Raw genomic sequence first — 20,657 nt, 5'->3', positions numbered from 1 at the left:
TATTTTATCCATTTTCTTTTAAGCTTTAATTATTAAACGCGGCGACATGACGGGGGTGGTGACTAAGTTATTCCCCGGGGAGCGGGGATGAGGATTGGAAATGTGTCGAATCTGGGACATAATTTTTTAATACGGGGCGGATTTAAAATTACAATTCTTATCTCGAACCCGCCTTATTGAGAATTAAGGATGTCTATTGGGTCATTTTGTGGTCCAAGAGTTTTATCCCCGATCCCTGAACTAAAAATCGATCTCCGAACCCGCCCCGATTCCCGAACGAAAATTATTTTACTCTCCGATTCCCTTCCCAAACGGGGATCCCAGGGAGAATTCGGGAAATTTCTTTATTTTTTTCATTTATTAAATTTAAATTGTAAATAATATTTTCAATAAATATTCACATAGCAAATCAAATATATCGATTTTCTTTAAAATTTAATATTAATTTTTATTCCTAATTTGAATTAATATTTGTTTATAGTATCAGTAATAAACAAAAATAATAATATTATAGTGAAATAATACCACGATAAGAAATTGATAATCATAATAATAATAATAATAATAATAATAATAATATATTGTATATATTTCAATATTTATTTGAGTTATTTATATATAATATTATTTTTATTTAAAATACAATTTGGGGTCATGGATCGGGACGGAGAGACACTGATCCCCGACCCCGCCCCGACCCCGAATTTTTCACAAATATCTCCTCGATTCTCACTCAGTATCAGAAAAAATTCCCGATTTCCCGTCTCATTTACGACAGGGATTGGATCAGGATCGGGCGGGGCGGAGCGGAGCGGAGAAAATTTCCATCCCTACTGAAAACCTATATAGAAATAATAGTTCAATCAAAATAAAGATAATTATGACTCTGAAATAGTTGTTAGTAGTACATTTTAGCTTAGCACCAAAAATATCTAATCTATAATTTTTAAGAGGGTTAAATCACGTTTCAGTCACGTATCAAAAATCTAATTTCAAACACGAAAAAATTATAATAATATCATTACATTCTTAAAGATTTTCATTCAGTTGTCAAAATTTATAAACGAACCGAACGTCAACATTTATTTAGTCCCTGTTAAAAAGGGAGCACATTCCCTGTAGTATATATACGGCAGCAGGTTTGTATATAAAAATCACTACTGACTTGATAGTTGGGAAAAAGAAGAACAAGGGACTGAGTGCTCAGTTGATTATATATACTCTGCTGCTGCTTGCTTCCATTATTATTATTACCTTTTTCCCGCTCCCTCTGTACTCACCATTTTGATGCCAATCTCATAAGCTTTTTGTTTATGTTGTTTGTTGTTCCAACAAAACTTACTACAACATGAATAATACAAGAACAACTTCACTTCATCCTCAAAAAAAGGCAAGTATTTTACTTTTATTCTTCAGCTTCACTTGCTTTGCAAGATTACTACATAGATCTTACTTGCTTATGAATTATATGCACTACTGTTTTATATGATTAAGACAGTTGTTATTGTAATGACATTGTAGTTAAATTGTACTAATCTTGATTATGTTCTGTGGAGATTGATTGTTAAGTGAAGGAGTGGGAATATTTTAGTGTACTTTTGATCCAAATCTAGAAGAACATGTGTATATTTTTCTCTTTTTCAAGCAAAGAATATGTGGTTCACTTTCTTTTAGCACAATCTTGATTTTTACATATTGTAGTTTTGTACTGTCTCACAATTTGAATTGTGAAACCAGGACAAGAAAATGGAAATGCAGGGGACTCATCGCAATGTCGTCGCGAGTAGACGGGCATCAAGCAGAGATAGAAAGATGGCATTGCTTCAAGATGTATTCAATCTGTGCCAATACTATATGTTGTGTCTTTGTTTTGTTTTGATTTCTAGAGATTTTATTTTTTTTTGCGAAAATTTGATTTTTGTATGTTAATTGACAGGTTGATAATTTGAAAAGAAAGTTGAGACATGAAGAGAATGTGCACAGAGCATTGGAGAGGGCTTTTAGCAGACCTTTAGGAGCTTTACCTCGTCTTCCTCCTTATCTACCTCAGCATGTTAGTCTACTTAATTATTCGTAATTCCGTTCAGAGGGCGTTTGGAAACTTGAATTTCATTTCAAATGAGAGATTTCAAATGACAGGATTTGAGTTGTCATCTTAAATTCTCATGTTTATACTAATATTTGAATGTCTTGGATTTCATTCCAAATTACCAAACAGTTTATTTGATCAAATCCAGAATTTCAAATAAAATCCGGTTTCCCAAACGGGCTGGATTTGTTTCTAAATATTTATCAAGAATGTGAATGAATTGGTACTTGTACCACTATAATTGATTGTGATAGCATTTTACTAAAGACTTTTCGCTATTGGATCCTTGTCAGCATTCCAATTCTTGATCTAGATATTTTATATAGGTTGACCGATAATTAATATTGTTATTTGCAATGTGATATTTGGAAATGCAGACACTAGAGCTTCTTGCTGAAGTAGCTGTACTGGAGGAAGAGGTTGTTCGGTTAGAAGAACAAGTTGTGGATTTCAGACAAGGACTATATCAGGAAGCTCTTTACACCTCCTCCAGAAAGACTCCAGAAAAGTCTACTACTTCTGTCTCGATGGCCAGTTCTAGAGGAAAGCACTCTAGATCTTTTTCACACAGTGAAGTCAATGTCGAAGCTTCTCCCCCAGCAAGGCCTTCACCATCTAGTTCGAGGACTACCACGAGGAGGAGACTGTTGTCATCTGACCCTGTACGTGATCAAGATGAGAATTCCTCTGATATACAAGTAAATGGGAAACAATTTTTGCAGAAGCTTGATAACTCTTTGGAAAATGGGTTAGGAAAAGAAAATCAATTATGTACGAATAGTACAAAGGTTAAGCAATTCCTCGAGAATGGTAGTGCAATGGCAAGAACCCCAGGGAAGAGGCCTCCAAGCAAATCTAAATCAGCTGAAAAATGTGTTGATTTTCAGAAGCAGCAGGTAAATAAATTACCAATAAGTAAATGTGCTTAAACAATTTAACTTTACAAAACAGTCAGTGTTGCAGAATTTTACCAGTAAATTGAATTGATCATACTTGTATTTATCCTGGTACAGTGCAGATTAGTGGATCAGGAAATAGCACAAGAGAGCTCTTCTGGTTCTTCAGATAGGAGTCTGGAAACTGAAAGCAGTCCAGCAAACAAGATATCCGAGGATGTTGTGAAGTGTTTGTCTAGCATATTTCTGAGGTTAAGCAAGTCGAAGGGTAAAACAATGGAATCAGAACTATTGTCATCTGTAATTTCTTTGGCTTTTATAGGTGATAATGAGTTCCGGGATCCATATCATATATGCTCAGAATCAAGAAGAGATATCGGGCCATATAAAGGCCTTTCTGTTATTGAAGCTTGCTCTGTAGACCTGAAACGGAAAACAAATGCTTCATTTCTCATCAACAGACTAAAGTAAGATTCTTGATCGACATATATGATTCTGTGTCTGTATATGTAGTTTAAGTCTTCTTATCCTATTCTTCATTTAATTCTGTCCTTGATCGACATATATAGGTCTGTATCTGTATCTGTATTTCAAGTCATCTTATCCTATTCTTCATTTGATTCTCAGGATCCTTCTTAGTAAGCTCGCCTCTGTTAGTTTAGAGGGTCTAAACCATCAGCAGAAGCTTGCTTTCTGGATTAATGCCTATAATTCATGCATGATGAATGTAAGATGTTTTTTTTAGAAAAACTGCACAAGAAGCATTTCATTATTTCTGCGTGTTATGGCTGATAAGTTCATTTGCCTCTAGTTATCTGAACTAACTCCTAGTACCTAAATCATTAACCTTCAGGCATTTTTGGAGCACGGGATACCTAGGACTCCTGAAATGGTTGTAGCACTGATGCAAAAGGCAAGTCGTGATTCCTCGTTTTACAAGATATTTTTAGTAAGCTGTATATCTGATATATTAGAGAAACAAGCACTTCCCATAACTAAGCTTCACGAGTGTTTCCTTCAGGCAACGCTTAAAGTTGGTGGACATTTGCTAAATGCAATCACGATTGAGCATTTCATCTTGAGGCTGCCTTACCACTTGAAATATGTAAGTATAATCCTCCTCCTATTTTCATAGTCACTTCTTTTAAGGAAATTAAACACATGTTTAGGAGTCTTCATGTTTTTCTTCATTCCGGGTCACAAATGCTCATTGCTCAGTTCGTTATGGTTCCTTGCAGAATTCTGCAAAATCTGAAAGAAGCGAAGAGATGAAGGCACGTAGCATATTTGGATTTGACTGGTCCGAGCCCTTGGTTACATTTGCCCTCTCTTGTGGGAGCTGGTCTTCTCCTGCTGTAAGTTGTTAGCTCCTTTCTAACATTTGTTAAGTGTCTTAAGTTATTAAGTTGATAAGAAATGTAACATTTGTTTACGTTCTAACATCTAAGAGACGATGTTTTTTAAATGAAGGTGAGAGTCTATACTGCATCTCAAGTTGATCAGGAGTTGGAAATAGCCAAGAGAGATTACTTGCAGGCGGCTATTGGAATATCAACAAAGAGCAAAATTATAATCCCTAAGCTACTGGACTGGTATCTACTTGACTTCGCGAAGGACTTGGAATCTATGCTGGATTGGGTATGCCTCCAGCTACCTGATGATCTTAGGAATGAAACAGTTAAATGTCTCGAGAGGAAAGGAAGAGAGCCTCTTTCACATTTGGTTCAAGTAACGCCGTATGATTTCAGCTTCAGGTACCTCATACACCAATGAGAGTCGTTTTTTCGATTTAGAACCTTCAGTCTGCTGCAGGGTTCTCTGGACTGTGGGATGACAGATTTGTTTGGCTGAGATAAATAAAGAAGTGTATATACTTAATGTGGTCCATTAGGATGTGCAGGTTGAAATAATTTTCTCCTGCAAATAAGTTTGAGGCTTGGTGATTGGTTTATTCAGATTGGGTTTTAGGGGGGAAATATACAATAATGAAAATTTTGTATTTCATTAACTTTGTTTATGTTTCGAGTTTTCGGTGACAGCTTGTTAGAACTGTATTTGTGGTGACTGTTTAGTGAGAAATAGCAACATAATGTGCTATCAAGTATCAACCTAATGTGACTGTTAGAACTGTATGAACATTTAAACATTTTTCTCTTCAGCGGATGTGATACATTAGCTGGAATGGAGTAAAATGACAAGGGGAAGTATATATACGAATGTCCTTGCATATCAAAACATGTACAAATTTTAGAGGTTTAACTTGTTAGATTGCAATTATAATTTTCAAATGTTACATATGTACTAACCAAGAGGAAAAATAATAGAGAGATTAGTGGGGGTCTTGAATATAGCTCTGTCAACAATTGGTAAGCCCCGTTGTTATCGAGCTTTGGCAATGGCTCGAGTAGACGCACCGTGTAACAGTTTCACGTAACCAAGAAAACTAAGCTTTCCATCGGTGTGCCTGATCCAGTCATGCAGTACGGCATGAACAGGGATAGACGGGCCCAGGCCTAGTTCCTGAAAACAAAATTTGAAAATAATGTACACCAGGCTAGTGATAAACTCTTCTGACATCCAAATGGATCGTAATAGTGCACTGTCTAAATGCCTAGAAGGAATGCACTTACGGAGGCCAACTCCTCAATCATAATAGCCCTGTTACCATCTTTCTCGAATAGTTCATAGGCGCAACGAGCATGTTGCTCCCACCGGTCCAGTGCCTCAAGCTGATGGACACTCAAAGCTGCTGCACAGAATTCCTCAAAATCCATCCTTCTATATTGAAGCGCATTGAGCTGATAAGATAGTGAAGCAGGAGTTTCAAGTTTTTTGCAAGAAAATATATAGCAGATAGTAGATACTCCAACAAATTTGATCTCATACATGGTACTTCCTACAAAAATGATGAAAGCATATCCACGGAATAATGAAAGACATACTGATATTAAAAGATCATGCACACGAGAATCTTTCATGGCATCCGTTGAATTTCTCATCAAGGCCTGGTCATTTGTAGAGGATATAAGAAACATTTAACCCAAGGTCATAACAAAATTTCAATATAGTGCAATGAACTGACCTGTTTGATGTTTTCCAAGCTTATACTTCCATTTTTGTTTGGTTCCAACAATACAAATTGCTCCTTCAAATAAAATAGCTCATCAACTGTCAATGTCTTCGATAATGCCTGCCAATTTTCGAAAAGGGAGGAAATTTAAGATTATTTTAGTGATAGAATGTGCCTGCCAAAATGTGCCAATAAATTAGGTAAATTTTGTTATCAAGCACATGGACTAAGAAATAAGCAAGTAATAAACATGTATTCCAGAAGTTGTGACAGTCAGCCGGAGTATGTTACTCGGACTCGTCTAGAAGTGTCCGACATGGACAAGTGACACGTGTCCAAGTATCGGACTCGGCAACATTTTGAAAAATATACATGTTTTTGGCATAAAATAAGTGTCCAAGTCCGAGCGTCGAGTGTCCGATACGGGTACTCGAAGGTAAAATAAAGAGTCCGAGGCCAGACTGTTACTAAGTTGTAATTTTTCTCCTATTATTCATTAACTTTTCTATAAGCTGATATTGTCTAGTTAAAATAACCATAGCTGATCAAGAGACAATACATGGTTTCCAAATAAACGCACATTAAACATGGTAATACTTAAAACATATAGTATCTGAGCTATTTTTTATATAGGTTTGCCACTTTACCAAATTGGTAAATATAAGACGAGCAGAAAAATGCTTCCATCACATGCTCTTTTAGCAATAAGATCAAACAATTTCAACAAAATACAAAAGTTTGTACTTTATTTTTTCTGAATAGGAAGTTTAATACTTTATGCCACAAAAAGGTTAAAAATGAGCAAGCTTATCCCTGGACAGACGTTATTACACTTCCAGAAGTGCAAGAATTTCATTTTAAGTTATTTTACAAACACTTGAAAAAAAAACATAATAGAATGTAAATTTCTACCGACGAGCCTTAAATGCAAATTTCTAGGAAAAATGAAAGATGTTTATTTATGAAAAAATGGAAAATAATTAATTTTGGCTTGGAAAGACACTCGTATAACTATTCTCTCAAATCTTAAAGCATGTAGAACAAAAATTTGTCCCGACTCCTAAGATATTTGAAATACTTTTCTGAAAGAGGGAAAAACATATACATGTTACAAGAAATTGATTTCCACAAAATAGCAACATAAACACACCCGTAAAGCCGCTTTTCGAAGAGGAGATGAACACATATAGACTTTCATAAGTTTAAACACCAATATGTCCAGTGGGAACTTTATATCATTACTATCCCTGATCCATGAATGACCTGCAAAAAAAACTTTTAGAGCACTCCAGAAACATTGACAACAGAAGGATAAGAACTGTTAGAAAATTAGGATTTTAGAGCTTAATTTAATTATGTTCTTGATGTTAATCCTAAAATCTAATGATTGGAAATTGTTCAATGATATTTGAACTTAAATTTTCATGTATGGTTTTAAGAATTTTCTTAATGAAATCCATATGAAATGAGAGTTGAAAGTAGCTTGGAAAAGCTTGGAAAAATTTGAGAATGTTTGTCCCACATTGAAATAAATAAAGGAGGGTGTGTGCTTTATATGGTATTACCCACATGAGTAGTATACAACTACTAAGGTGTGTGATGGTCCATTGTGTTGTTGTGTGCTTCACGCGCACACACACACACGCGCGCTCCGCCACGCACCGCACCGGAACGGACCGGACCGGAACGGACCGGGTCGAAGGGCGATTTGGGCGAATGTCTCGGCGTCTCGCGTACGCGAGGCGACCTGGGCGAGGATTTTATTTATTTGAGAATTATTTTAATTCGAATTTATTTATCGGTGATTGGATTATTGGGCTGGGTACTGAAATAGGCTAAGTCCTGCAAATAATCTGATCTGTAACAAGTTCTGAAATCAGAACTTAAGAACTGATGAATAAAATCAGAACTTAACAAGTTGTGATATCAGAATCAGAACTTAAGAACTGATGAATAAAATCAGAACTTAACAAGTTCTGATATCAGAATCAGAACTTAAGTACTGATGAATCAAATCAGAACTTAACTTAAGTTCTGATTATAATGTGGGTGTTAATGTGAAAAGCTGTTACAAATAATTTAAATTCAAAAGCTGTTCAGTTTTGATTTTTTCATTTATGAATTCAAAATCTGATCAGTTTTGATTTTTTCATTAATGGAGCAGTTTAATTCAGACATTAAGTGTGTGGACAGTTTCATTTTTCCTCTCCTATAAATAGAGGCTAAACTGAATGAATATTATGATATAAGATACACTACATTCTCATCTCTTCTCTTCAACCTCTCTGCATTTCTCTCCCATAAGTCCTGAAGTGCTGATATTTTTCCGGCGACTGAGGTGCTGGTCGAAGTGGAGCTTTTGTTGCTGCTGTTAACATAAACTCCGAGCTGTTTTATCCTGGTGGAGATATTGCGCACATCCCAAACGCAGCAGGTAGGGGGCAATAATCTTTTCAAGAGCAGCCAGGACTTCGAGCAAGGCCTGGTGACTCAGCTGTGATCATTTTCTTGGCATTTTGTATCTGTAAACCTTTGTGTCAGTCACGGTTGAAAGCTATGGTTTCGGGTACATCTTACTTTCTCTCTTCGTTATTTCAGTTACTGATTTTGTTTACCTGCATGTTTTGTTTTGTTAACTGTGGTCTTGGCCTAAACTTGTTAAATTCTTTATACACTTGCCTCTATGTTGCTATACTTGTTAGTGAGATATCCAACATTCTTGAAGAGATTATTAGTTATTTAGAATTTAACATAATGGTTAACGAAAGTGAGGTTATCGTTGGTGGTGGTAGCAGTTCGGGTGCAACTGCTGGGGCCATTGATTGGACCACCTATAGTTTCCCACAAGCTGTTGAACTAACCGGTTTACCGGAGAAATTCAACGGTGGCATTGGCTTTTCTCGCTGGCAGAAAAGGATGAAGTTGTGGTTGACTATAAAGGGTCTGTGGCCGGTTGTGGAATATGAGAAACCAGTAGTGGATCAAGAGAAGGCTGAAACAGTTAAGGCTTTTGCGAAGTGGGCTGAGAAGGATGGAGTGGCTAGAGCGGCCATTCTGGCGGCACTAACAAACACTTTGTTTGATGTCTATTCTTCTGATGCCTACTCTGCAAAACTCTTATGGGAGAAGCTGGACCAGACACATAATACTGACTCACAAGGTCTAGAAAAGTATTCTGTGGCAAGGTTCCTCGAGTTCAAGCTGGTGGACAATAAGTCCATGACTGAGCAGGTGCATGAGTTCGAGATGATAGTGCATGCTTTGAAGGAGTCTGGAATGAATCTCCCGGAGAAGTTCAAGGTGATGAGTGTGATTGAAAAACTCCCGAAGTCTTGGGAAGAGTTCTCTCTCTCCCTGAAAAGACAGAAAGGAGAGATCACCTGGACCAACCTTATGCTGGACATCTCTGTGCAAGAACAACACAAGTCCAAACAGGGACATGTGATGCCAACTGAGCACGGTACCTCGAAGGTAAACATAGCAACTGTAGGACAAAAGAGGAAGGCTTTTGCTAAGAAAGCTAATAGTAATAAACCTAAGAGTGACAAGGACAAGGCCAAGAAACCCAAGGCAAACAAACCATGCTGGTCTTGTGGGCAGGTTGGGCACTAGAGTAAGGACTGCCCTACGAAGAAAGCGAAGAAAACCGAGGTAGCGCAAGCGAATGTTGTGCTTGGAACCGCAAGTGGGCCTGTAGTGAACATGGTTGTTGGTGAGGCTACGGCTTCTGAAACCAACGTTGACCGGTATGTATCCTACAACCCTGTGATATTTTCTACCTATCTGTCAAATGAATGGTTGATAGATACTGGAGCTAATGTACATATTTGTGCTGATATTAGTTTATTTGTATCTTATCAACAGAGTCATAGCTTGACTGTGAAGATGGGGAATGCTAGTGCTGCTCAAGTACATGGAGTTGGAAACGTGGATCTGAAGTTCCCTTCAGGACGTATTCTATCTCTGACGAGAGTGCATCATGTTCCCGACATGCGTAGAAATATAATAAGTGGAAGCTGTTTAGTTTCTAGTGGTTTTGAAATTTCGTTCAAGTGTAATAAAGTAGTTCTTATTCACACTGGTACATTCTTTGGCAAGGGTTACTTGTCAAATGGTTTATTTGTTATTAATGCGAATCCCGTTTTGGGAAGTTTGAATAATAATGTTATTCCTACTGTTAATTGTATTGAATCCTCAAATATATGGCATGCTAGACTAGGTCATTTGAACTTTGGTGCTCTTAAGAACATGATGAACTTAGAGTTGATTCCAAAATATACCATAGAAAAGAATTCTAAATGTCAAGTATGTGTGTCTGCTAAACAGATAAGGAAACCTTTTCATAACGTTGTTAGGGATTCAGACTTGTTGGATCTAGTACACACTGATATTTGTGAATTTGGTGGTGTGTTGACCAAGGACCAGTTTAGATACTTCATTACTTTTATAGATGATAGTAGTAGATACTGTTATGTTTATTTACTTAGACATAAGGATGAAGCACTTACTAAATTCATTATATATAAAACTGAAGTAGAAAAACAAACTAGTAAGTTACTTAAAAGGTTGAGATCTGATAGAGGTGGTGAGTATACGAGTAATACTTTTAATGAATTTTGTGCAAATAATGGTATAGTTCATGAAGTTACTCCACCATACACACCTGAGTCTAATGGGGTTGCTGAGCGAAAGAACAGAACATTTAAAGATATGATTAATAGTATGCTTATTAACTCTGGATTGCCTAAATACATGTGGGGAGAGGCTCTAAATACGGCTTGCCATATTTTGAATAGAGTCCCTCTGAAACACATGGATAAAACACCCTTGGAGTTATGGAAAGGCAGGATGACTAGTCTTAAGTATCTTCGTGTGTGGGGGTGCCTTGCTAAGGTGCTTGTACCTGAACACAAGAGAAAGAAACTAGGTCCAAAGACTGTTGACTGTATCTTTCTGGGCTATCTTGAAACCACTACAGCTATGAGATTTTTAGTGTTAAAATCTGACATAGATGGTATAGTGGCAAACACGATAGTTGAATTTCGAGATGCGACATTCTTTGAGGATGTCTACCCTATGAAGACTGGAATACCTGAAACGACTTCTGAGGAAGATCTTACTCACACATCAAGTTCTATTCCTGATCATGTGGAAAAGATGACAAATGTGGGGGCGGAACCTAGTAGTAGCTCTATTCCTAAGGAATTAGAGGAACCAAGGAGGAGTAAGCGTGCAAAGGTAGTCAAGGATTTTGGAGGTGATTTCATCACTTACAATATCGAGGACGAACCTTTAACTTTCCGGCAAGCTATGGATTCTTCTGAGTCAAGGCACTGGAAGGGCGCTGTCAAGAGTGAAATTGACTCTATTGTTTCCAATGGAACATGGGAGTTGGTTGATCTCCCTCCTGGGTGTTCTACTATTGGGTGCAAATGGGTCTTTAAAAGGAAGTTGAACCCTGACGGCTCAATAGATAAGTACAAAGCTAGACTGGTAGCTAAGGGTTTTAAGCAAAAGGAAGGAATTGATTATTTTGATACATACTCTCCGGTTGCAAGAATGGTAACAATCCGAATGCTTATAGCATTGGCTTCAGTCCATGGTCTTATCATCCATCAGATGGATGTAAAGACGGCTTTTCTTCATGGTGAACTTGAAGAAGAGATTTATATGGATCAGCCTGATGGATTTGTTGCAACAGGCAATGAAAGGAAAGTATGTAAGTTGATCAAGTCCATCTATGGCTTGAAACAAGCTCCCAGGGATTGGCATAAAAAGTTTGATGAAACTATATTGCCTTTCAGTTATAAGATTAATGAAAGTGATAAGTGTGTCTACTCTAAAGTTAAAGGTAATGAGTGTGTTATTTTGTGCCTATATGTGGATGACATTTTACTGTTTGGAACCAATATTGAGATTATTAACGAGACTAAAGAATTCTTGAAAAGGCATTTTGAAATGAAGGATATGGGTGAGGCAAGTGTGATTCTTGGAATCAAATTGATTCAGTCCACTGAAGGAATAACCTTGACTCAATCTCATTATATAGAGAAATCTATACTTGAGAAATATGGTTATTCACAGTGTAGAATCGCTAGTACACCTTATGATTCGAAAGTTGCCCTTGTCAAGAATACTTCAGGAGTGCCTGTTTCTCAGTTAAGGTATTCTCAGATTATTGGGAGCTTGCAGTATCTTGCTAACTGTACTAGACCAGATATTTCATATTCTGTGTCTAAATTGGCGAGATATACAAGCTGTCCAAACAGAAGTCATTGGGATGCTCTTGATAGAGTACTTAGATATCTAAAAGGCACAATGTACCTTAGTTTACACTACAGGAGATTTCCTGGTGTGCTTGAAGGGTACAGTGATGCAAGTTGGATAGCTAAGAAGTCTGGTTCCAATGGAGTGACTGGATACGTGTTCACCTTGGCTGGTGGAGCAATATCCTGGAAGTCAAGCAGACAGACTATTGTTACTCGGTCTACTTTTGAGGCTGAGTTGTGTGCACTTGATGCCACAGGGACGGAGGCTGAATGGTTACACGGACTTTTGTCTGCAATACCTGTAGTAAGCAGACCGCTTCCTGCTATTGCTATTCACTGTGATAGTCGAACAACTATCGACAAGATTAGCAGTAAAAAGCATAATGCTAAAACTAAGAGACACATCCAAGTTAGACTCAAGTCTATAAGGGGTTTAGTGACTGATAGGATCATAGCTATAGAGTTCATAGGAACTCAGAATAATATAGCTGATCCTCTTACTAAAGGACTGGAACCTGCAGTGGTCCTTAAGTCAAGGTTGGGGATGGGATTGTCAACCCATCATAATTCATCAACAGTGGGAACCCAATACACATGAGAGGAGATCCCTTGAAGTGTATTCAATGGGTAATAACAAGCTGTAAGGATGAGTTGGTAGTACCTTTGCTACATAGATGATACTACAGTATCTGAATCTATCCCCTGTAAACCTAGAAGGTACTGACACTGCCAGAAAAGCAAGAGTGTTGAAACTCTGAATGGGATCAAGTCATTTGACGAGATAGAGGCAGTATATCTCTGGAGATGCCCAGCTAAGCGAATGTAATTGTGTGGTCGCAATTAGAGGATTGGGTTAATCCTTGAAGCATTCGACGAACAGGATCGAGACATGACCATTAATGTCTCAAAGCCGTAGATTGGCACCATAACCTTTGACTTGTCGTCGTCTATGGAATATGGTTATACTAAACGGATTAAGATTCAAGGTGAAACATTCCATCTGAGTCCGATAGCCATTGAAGTAGAGGAATTAGGAGGGTTCAAACCCGGAAGGGTACCGACTCTGAAAAACAAGTCATGATGGGAAATTGATCACATTTCTGTATGGATTTGTGGGGGATTGTTAGAAAATTAGGATTTTAGAGCTTAATTTAATTATGTTCTTGATGTTAATCCTAAAATCTAATGATTGGAAATTGTTCAATGATATTTGAACTTAAATTTTCATGTATGGTTTTAAGAATTTTCTTAATGAAATCCATATGAAATGAGAGTTGAAAGTAGCTTGGAAAAGCTTGGAAAAATTTGAGAATGTTTGTCCCACATTGAAATAAATAAAGGAGGGTGTGTGTTTTATATGGTATTACCCACATGAGTAGTATACAACTACTAAGGTGTGTGATGGTCCATTGTGTTGTTGTGTGCTTCACGCGCACACACACACACGCGCGCCCCGCCCCGCCACGCACCGCACCGCACCGCACCGCACCGGACCGGACCGGGTCGAAGGGCGATTTGGGCGAATGTCTCGGCGTCTCGCGTACGCGAGGCGACCTGGGCGAGGATTTTATTTATTTGAGAATTATTTTAATTCGAATTTATTTATCGGTGATTGGATTATTGGGCTGGGTACTGAAATAGGCTAAGTCCTGCAAATAATCTGATCTGTAACAAGTTCTGAAATCAGAATCAGAACTTAAGAACTGATGAATAAAATCAGAACTTAACAAGTTCTGATATCAGAATCAGAACTTAAGAACTGATGAATAAAATCAGAACTTAACAAGTTCTGATATCAGAATCAGAACTTAAGTACTGATGAATCAAATCAGAACTTAACTTAAGTTCTGATTATAATGTGGGTGTTAATGTGAAAAGCTGTTACAAATAATTTAAATTCAAAAGCTGTTCAGTTTTGATTTTTTCATTTATGAATTCAAAATCTGATCAGTTTTGATTTTTTCATTAATGGAGCAGTTTAATTCAGACATTAAGTGTGTGGACAGTTTCATTTTTCCTCTCCTATAAATAGAGGCTAAACTGAATGAATATTATGATATAAGATACACTACATTCTCATCTCTTCTCTTCAACCTCTCTGCATTTCTCTCCCATAAGTCCTGAAGTGCTGATATTTTTCCGGCGACTGAGGTGTTGGTCGAAGTGGAGCTTTTGTTGCTGCTGTTAACATAAACTCCGAGCTGTTTTATCCTGGTGGAGATATTGCGCACATCCCAAACGCAGCAGGTAGGGGGCAATAATCTCTTCAAGAGCAGCCAGGACTTCGAGCAAGGCCTGGTGACTCAGCTGTGATCATTTTCTTGGCATTTTGTATCTGTAAACCTTTGTTTCAGTCACGGTTGAAAGCTATGGTTTCGGGTACATCTTACTTTCTCTCTTCGTTATTTCAGTTACTGATTTTGTTTACCTGCATGTTTTGTTTTGTTAACTGTGGTCTTGGCCTAAACTTGTTAAATTCTTTATACACTTGCCTCTATGTTGCTATACTTGTTAGTGAGATATCCAACAAGAACTTAGTCAGTAAACTATGAGACTTACACAAGGCTTGAGCAGCGGTCATTCTTTTTCTTGGATCTTTATTCAATAGACGCTTGACAAAGTCTTTGGCCTCAGAAGATACAGAAGGCCAGGGTGGTTCATCGAAACTAATATTAGCTTTTAGAACAGCTCGAAAGATCCCAGACTCAGTTTGAGCCCAAAATGGACGGCTGCCACATAATAGGATATATGATATCACACCAATACTCCAGACATCAGCCTCAGTACTGTAAGATCTATGTAAAACTTCTGGAGCCACATAGTATGCGCTACCAACAATATCATTTAGCCTTTCATCTGCAAGCCACTGGCGATACTGAAAAACTGATTTTCAAGTTTAAGTGTTTAACACAAAAGAGGGAATCCGTGGCGAACCTGTCTTCACATAGTCTGACAATCCAAAATCAATCGCCTTCAATTGTGAGTCCTCATCCTTTGATTTAAACAAGAAATTCTGTTCCAAAAATTAGCTAATCATATATCCATGCACACAAAGTGGATATATAAAGGGAAGCAACAGATGGATTACAATTATAAGAAAATTTTAATAATTGCAAATTCTGCACCGACAGTATTTAGAAGTGAAAACCTCCCATGAACAATAATATATTACGCATTATTCAGAAGGAGCCTTGAGGCAAGGCTATCAATGGATCCTCGGAAGAAGAAAAAAAAAACTAAAAGTCTATGTCGCTCCATAACCATTTCAAAATTACACTGACGTCAATTTGACATTTATAAATAGAATCTACTTAACCAGGACAAGTGCAGAGGTCTAAACCGATCTATAGAGCTTATAATACAGCAGTCAGATTCTTCTTGTGGTACTTCAGATGCAAGGTGTTGTACTAGCATTTGTTGTTTATAGGGCCATACTGAAGTTTTAACAAGAAGAAAACACAATTTTGGCAATCAAGAATCGTAAAGTAGAATATCTGCATGTGCTTGGAAAAAGATGAATTACTGCAGCAGTGTCCCAGCCAGTAATTTTTTAATGCAAGTGTAAGTGGTTTAAACAAGATATCTCACCTCTGGCTTAAGATCTCGGTGCACCACACCTTGCAAATGACAAAATGCAACGACATTCAATATCTGTATCATTACAGCCTTGGCATCATCTTCTGTGTATTTTCCGCCTCTGCACAACAAAGATACAGCTCGCTGACTCTTTCATATGACCTAAATTGCTGAGCAATTCATATTTCTCTTACAATTACTTTTGTTCCACATATAGAACACAAACTTTATGAATTTAGCTTACAGTGACAGAAATACCTTGCAAGAATTCTATCCAAAAGCTCACCACCTTCACATAGCCTGAAAATAGAGATGATGAAAAAATTGTGTTGAATACTTAAACTTGCTTCTCACAGATTTTTAAAATTGATACTAGTAGCACAAATTGACACAATTCTATGCATATTTAACTAAAAAAATAAAAGTTCTATGCATTAAAGTACTTTCAAGCTGTTCAGCGCCTGTTCTCAAAAAGTTGGCTTTACAAAAGTTTGTCCTTGAAATTGATGTTTTAAGGTTTAAATAACTATAAAATCTGTCTCATGTAAAAGTTATGGTTCACAAAGGAAAGATGGCCTTGTCAGTTACTCCGTTTGTGTGGGAAATATACTTAATGCAATCTTCAGCATTTTGTTACATATTTCATATAATCCTTTTACTTCTACTTTTTCCCAATTTTTTTCTAGAGTGAGGTAAGGGAGAATTTCCTTCTCTATTTAATAGTTTTCTTGACACAAAAAGGTCCAAATGATGTCCAAGATAAACAAAGAATATTCCAATATTAATAACTTACAATTACCCTATATTTTAAGACCAGTTAATGATGTAGGAAATCTTACTCCATCACAACATAAACGTTAGCATGATCTTCGTATGCATCGTAAAACTGTACTAGATTGTTATGTCCTGTCAAAGCTCTCAAGATTTTCACCTCCCTTCTGACATCCTCAATGGCTATGGAAGTGGTCATCTAGAGGGGAAAAATTAATTAGAGAACAATTTTTACAAGGATAAACAATATGCTGCCAAATAGACATAAATAAATGAGGTTATGTCAGACAATTTAACATACAAGGAAACATGTTTCCGTAACGATTCTATATTTTACATCTGATCAAGAATCCACATGATAAGCACATAAATATTATATTATTCTCTCATATATTAAATAAAAATATTCAGACTATTTCATAATAGCCATAGAGATGTTAAAGGATACATCTGCTCAATCCAAAGGAAAGATAAGTTTATTCTTTTCCTTAAAATATCTTTTAGGTTAAGAATTCACAAGCCACAACTGTCAAATCAAGCTACGGTCAAAGCTGCCACCCAGTTATTTATGCCCAGTAATTTCAAATCATGGAAATTGTTTCCCTGTGCTTTGATTTTATAAATCCTAAACAAATTTGCAATAAATCTGTAATGTAATACAATTGTAGTAACAGCAGGAAACGGGTAACAAGTTAGCTGACTACAGTCTCTTTCAGCGCGACTTGATAGCTAAATTTACCCAGCCTACCGCTGTGCAAAGTGACCATGTTCAATCATTCTTCAAAACAAACCCACCAAAATTCATTAGATAAAGACAAAGACACTTTGACTAATTTGGCAAATATATGCAGCCTTCCGCCATGCATAGCGACTGTCTTCGTCTATCCTTTTAGACAAACCCGCTATAACTAACAAGGTATAGACGTATAGATGAAGACACTTCAACTCCAACCACGAGTACGATTTAAGCAATAACATCTCACACGAGAAATAAAACTTCTACTAACATTTTAACCTTCTCTCCACAAAATAACTGCATAACAAGATAAGGTGCTATACTTTCACGGAACCTTGTATCAGCTTCCCCCAAATTAGTCAAACCTAACAACCTCATATATGAACAGAACAAACACCACTTAATTCTACCGTAATTAAACTAAAGTAAAATCAGATCTAATCTCTACACCCAAGCTTCAGCTAAACAAGTACAATGTACTAAAATTACACACAATTATAATTAAAATTCCTTAATCAAATAAACACGATACAATAAAATTCAGCTAAACAATTAAAATGTACTCAAATCACACGATTATAATTAAAATTCCACAATCAAACAAACGCGATAAAATAAAATCCAGCTAAAATATCGATACCTTAGCTTTCGGAATGACCTTAACAGCAACATCCAGTCCCTTAAATTCCCCTTTCTTAAACTTAGCTCGACAAGTATACCCAAAATGCCCTCTCCCAACCTCATCCCCAATCTCAAAAGTACTCCCAAAATTCTTCGAAAACCCGAAACTCTTATCCAATCTAGCACCGCCATCCACCTCATCATTCTCCTGTATCGCCGATACCGACTCATTCGGCTTCACCAATCCCCTCCGCCTCGCCCACGCCGCCTTAATATGCTTCGCCGGCGACGGCGGCGGAAACGGAAACAACCGCCTCGGCGTCGAATTCGAACTTCCGGTCACCGGAGATCCAACCGCCGGCGATTTCTTCGAGAAGAGAAAGTGCGCAGGGCTGGGACTGTAAAACGGTAAAAACGGAGATTTTTTACCTGGTTCAACACTGTTTTTACCTGGAATAGTGTTGTTATGCTGAGGTGGAATAGTATTGTGCTGATGTGGAACACTGTTTTGCTGAGGTGGAATAGTGTTATGCCGAGGTGGAATAGAGTTATCAGGATCAGTTGAGGGTTTGGAAACACAAATCCCCATGGTGTATTTGTTTAGGCAGTCATTTTAAAATGCCCGAGGGAGGTGTCCGACTTAACCCGTCTCGTATTGCCCGATTTTTGACCGATTTTTTTTACGAGAATTGGTTGTGGAAAATTAGAGGGAGAATAATGGGGGTGTCAGAGGGGATTTGAAATGGGGAATGGGTGTGGTGTTCGGTTGAACATTACATTGGGGTGGTGGTGTAGGGTTTCATTAAATTTGAAAACAGGGAGAGTGCGTGTTTATGTGTGAGTTGTGACAGACTGACAGGAGGGAGTGAGATAACGGATAAATGGGGATCTGTGGAAGTGTTCAACATTATTTAATTTATCCGGTTGGTTGAAAAAATAATTATTTTTAAGTTAAATGTGGCAGAGACAATATTTTATTGGGGCAGCGATATTTTATTCGTGGTAATACGAGTAATGCTAGGTATTTAGAATTTATCCAAAAAATATTACTATACCTCGTGTCTATTTCATCAATGAGTAAAAATTCAATCCAATAACATAATGATAAATCAATCATTGAGAAACGATTTCGTGAACGATTGTGGGTACTATAAAATTTCTTTATTATATATTACGGATTTATATTTTAAGAATGAATATTTCATTTATACTTGATAAAAATTATGGGGTTCGTTTTCAGGTAATGGAAGATTATAAATATTTTATGTATAAAGACATAAAGAACGTATTTATAATCATACATCTGAGTAAAAATTTGCAAATATGACCCATTAAAACACCTCAGCCTGAGGTAAATCTTATGAATATATTTTTTTTAAAATAACTATCCTCTTGGTTACAAGATTCGAATCGCACGGGAGGAAAATATCCCACAGGAGGAGAATGTATAAGCCAGAGTCTGTCACTTAAATGCGGTTACCTATAATAAAAAAAAAAATATTTGGACTCATAATCTTTTTCGAAAACTATTGTTTTAAAAATTAAATTTCATTGTGGACTCGCAATCTTTTTTGGAAACTAAATTAAGAGTATCTCAAATAATCTAGCTAAGTTAATCTTTAAATTTAAGATTGGGTTAAATCTCAAATGGTCATTGAAGTGAAGGTCATGTATCAAAAAACACACTTTAAGTTATCGGAGACTCATATGCATCATTTTAGTAGATAATAATGACAACCCCGTTAATAGCACAGTTGATTTAACGGAAGATGTGTTGACCTTGACGGAAGTTATAGTTGGAAACAACCTGTAACACCTCCACATGGATGGTTGTTTGCAATACAAAACAGTTTTTAGTTTTTCAAACAAGTTTCTTGATTTTAAAATCTAAAATCTTTCTTTCTAATTTTCTAAAACCAGACATTAATTTTGCTAAATAGAATCATTGTAAAACAAATGTTCTCTTAAATTAGTAAAATGTTTAAATTTTAAATTAAAAGGAGAAGGTTTATTTTTTAAATATAAATCTCTTTTAAAATTTATTGAAAATTATAATAACTATCTTGGAAGAATTCAATTTTTTAATATTAGTGTGAATTTTGTTAAATGACATAACAAAATGATTAAAAAATAATTAGAAACATATTCTTCAAAATTTAAATTTAAATTACAAAATTTTAGTGCTTCTTTTAAAATTTATAGAAAATATATTTTTCTAAATTAACATTTAGTTTTTATTTTAAATCTTAGTCATTTACTTTATTATAAAAATTTCATTAAAATTGTCAAATAAATTATGAAAAGAACTAAAATATTTTAATGAAGTTTTAAAAAAATGAGAAGTACATTTAATTTAATCTAAAAATGAAAATAAAATAAAAAATTCAAACTCAAAATTAAACATGTAGCATGCATACTCAAGTTGCTGGCTTCTATAATAACAATTGCAAAATCGAGACATGCCAGACCACAAGTGAGAGTTATGGATGTTTCATCCTTGGTCAGAGCATCATAGTCTGGGATGTGAAGTTTTAGAAAAGAATTTTTATCATCTTCTTCTTCTCTGTAAACTTAAACTTAATTTGCTAATATATGTATGTATATATGGGTTAGTATATTGGGTTAGCTT

General features: G+C 36.4%; 2 protein-coding genes across 3 annotated transcripts; one reads left to right on the top strand and one right to left on the bottom strand.

Moving 5' to 3' along the window:
- The first annotated feature begins 1,135 nt into the window (after positions 1 to 1,135).
- Positions 1,136 to 5,023, top strand: LOC141662042 (uncharacterized). Its single transcript, XM_074469095.1, has 10 exons — positions 1,136 to 1,390; positions 1,738 to 1,830; positions 1,937 to 2,053; positions 2,467 to 2,985; positions 3,103 to 3,452; positions 3,613 to 3,712; positions 3,839 to 3,898; positions 4,007 to 4,090; positions 4,224 to 4,340; positions 4,456 to 5,023. The coding sequence occupies exons 1-10, from the start codon at positions 1,349 to 1,351 to the stop codon at positions 4,756 to 4,758; spliced, it is 1,785 nt and encodes a 594-aa protein (XP_074325196.1). The 5' UTR covers positions 1,136 to 1,348; the 3' UTR covers positions 4,759 to 5,023.
- A 171-nt stretch (positions 5,024 to 5,194) lies between these two features.
- Positions 5,195 to 18,929, bottom strand: LOC141662041 (CDPK-related protein kinase). Of its 2 annotated transcripts, XM_074469093.1 has the most exons (11): positions 18,048 to 18,914; positions 16,740 to 16,870; positions 16,159 to 16,200; positions 15,913 to 16,021; positions 15,259 to 15,337; positions 14,884 to 15,180; positions 7,206 to 7,318; positions 6,068 to 6,175; positions 5,928 to 5,990; positions 5,616 to 5,783; positions 5,195 to 5,505 (listed from the first exon to the last, which is right to left on the bottom strand). In XM_074469093.1, the coding sequence occupies exons 1-11, from the start codon at positions 18,615 to 18,617 to the stop codon at positions 5,365 to 5,367; spliced, it is 1,821 nt and encodes a 606-aa protein (XP_074325194.1). In that variant the 5' UTR covers positions 18,618 to 18,914; the 3' UTR covers positions 5,195 to 5,364. The 2 variants fall into 2 exon arrangements, with proteins under 2 accessions (XP_074325194.1, XP_074325195.1); XM_074469094.1 differs by lacking the exon at positions 14,884 to 15,180 and having other exon boundaries at positions 18,048 to 18,929.
- Between the last annotated feature and the right edge of the window lie 1,728 nt (positions 18,930 to 20,657).

This window comes from Apium graveolens, chromosome 5 (assembly GCF_009905375.1).
Source record: "Apium graveolens cultivar Ventura chromosome 5, ASM990537v1, whole genome shotgun sequence".
In the NCBI taxonomy this organism is placed as follows: Eukaryota; Viridiplantae; Streptophyta; class Magnoliopsida; order Apiales; family Apiaceae; genus Apium; species Apium graveolens.
This window is presented reverse-complemented; position numbering and strand designations above follow the sequence as displayed.

Bases quoted from the DNA above. Each gene is read 5' to 3' on its own strand.
- LOC141662042 (XM_074469095.1), top strand. From the start codon at position 1,349: ATGAATAATACAAGAACAACTTCACTTCATCCTCAAAAAAAG. The intron at 2,054-2,466 runs GTTAGTCTACTT...TTGGAAATGCAG, and splicing joins CTCCTTATCTACCTCAGCAT to ACACTAGAGCTTCTTGCTGA. The intron at 4,091-4,223 runs GTAAGTATAATC...GGTTCCTTGCAG, and splicing joins TGCCTTACCACTTGAAATAT to AATTCTGCAAAATCTGAAAG.
- LOC141662041 (XM_074469093.1), bottom strand. From the start codon at position 18,617: ATGGGGATTTGTGTTTCCAAACCCTCAACTGATCCTGATAACTCTATT. The intron at 16,871-18,047 runs GTATCGATATTT...TTTCCCCTCTAG, and splicing joins AGGTCATTCCGAAAGCTAAG to ATGACCACTTCCATAGCCAT. The intron at 5,506-5,615 runs GTAAGTGCATTC...TTTTGTTTTCAG, and splicing joins TGATTGAGGAGTTGGCCTCC to GAACTAGGCCTGGGCCCGTC.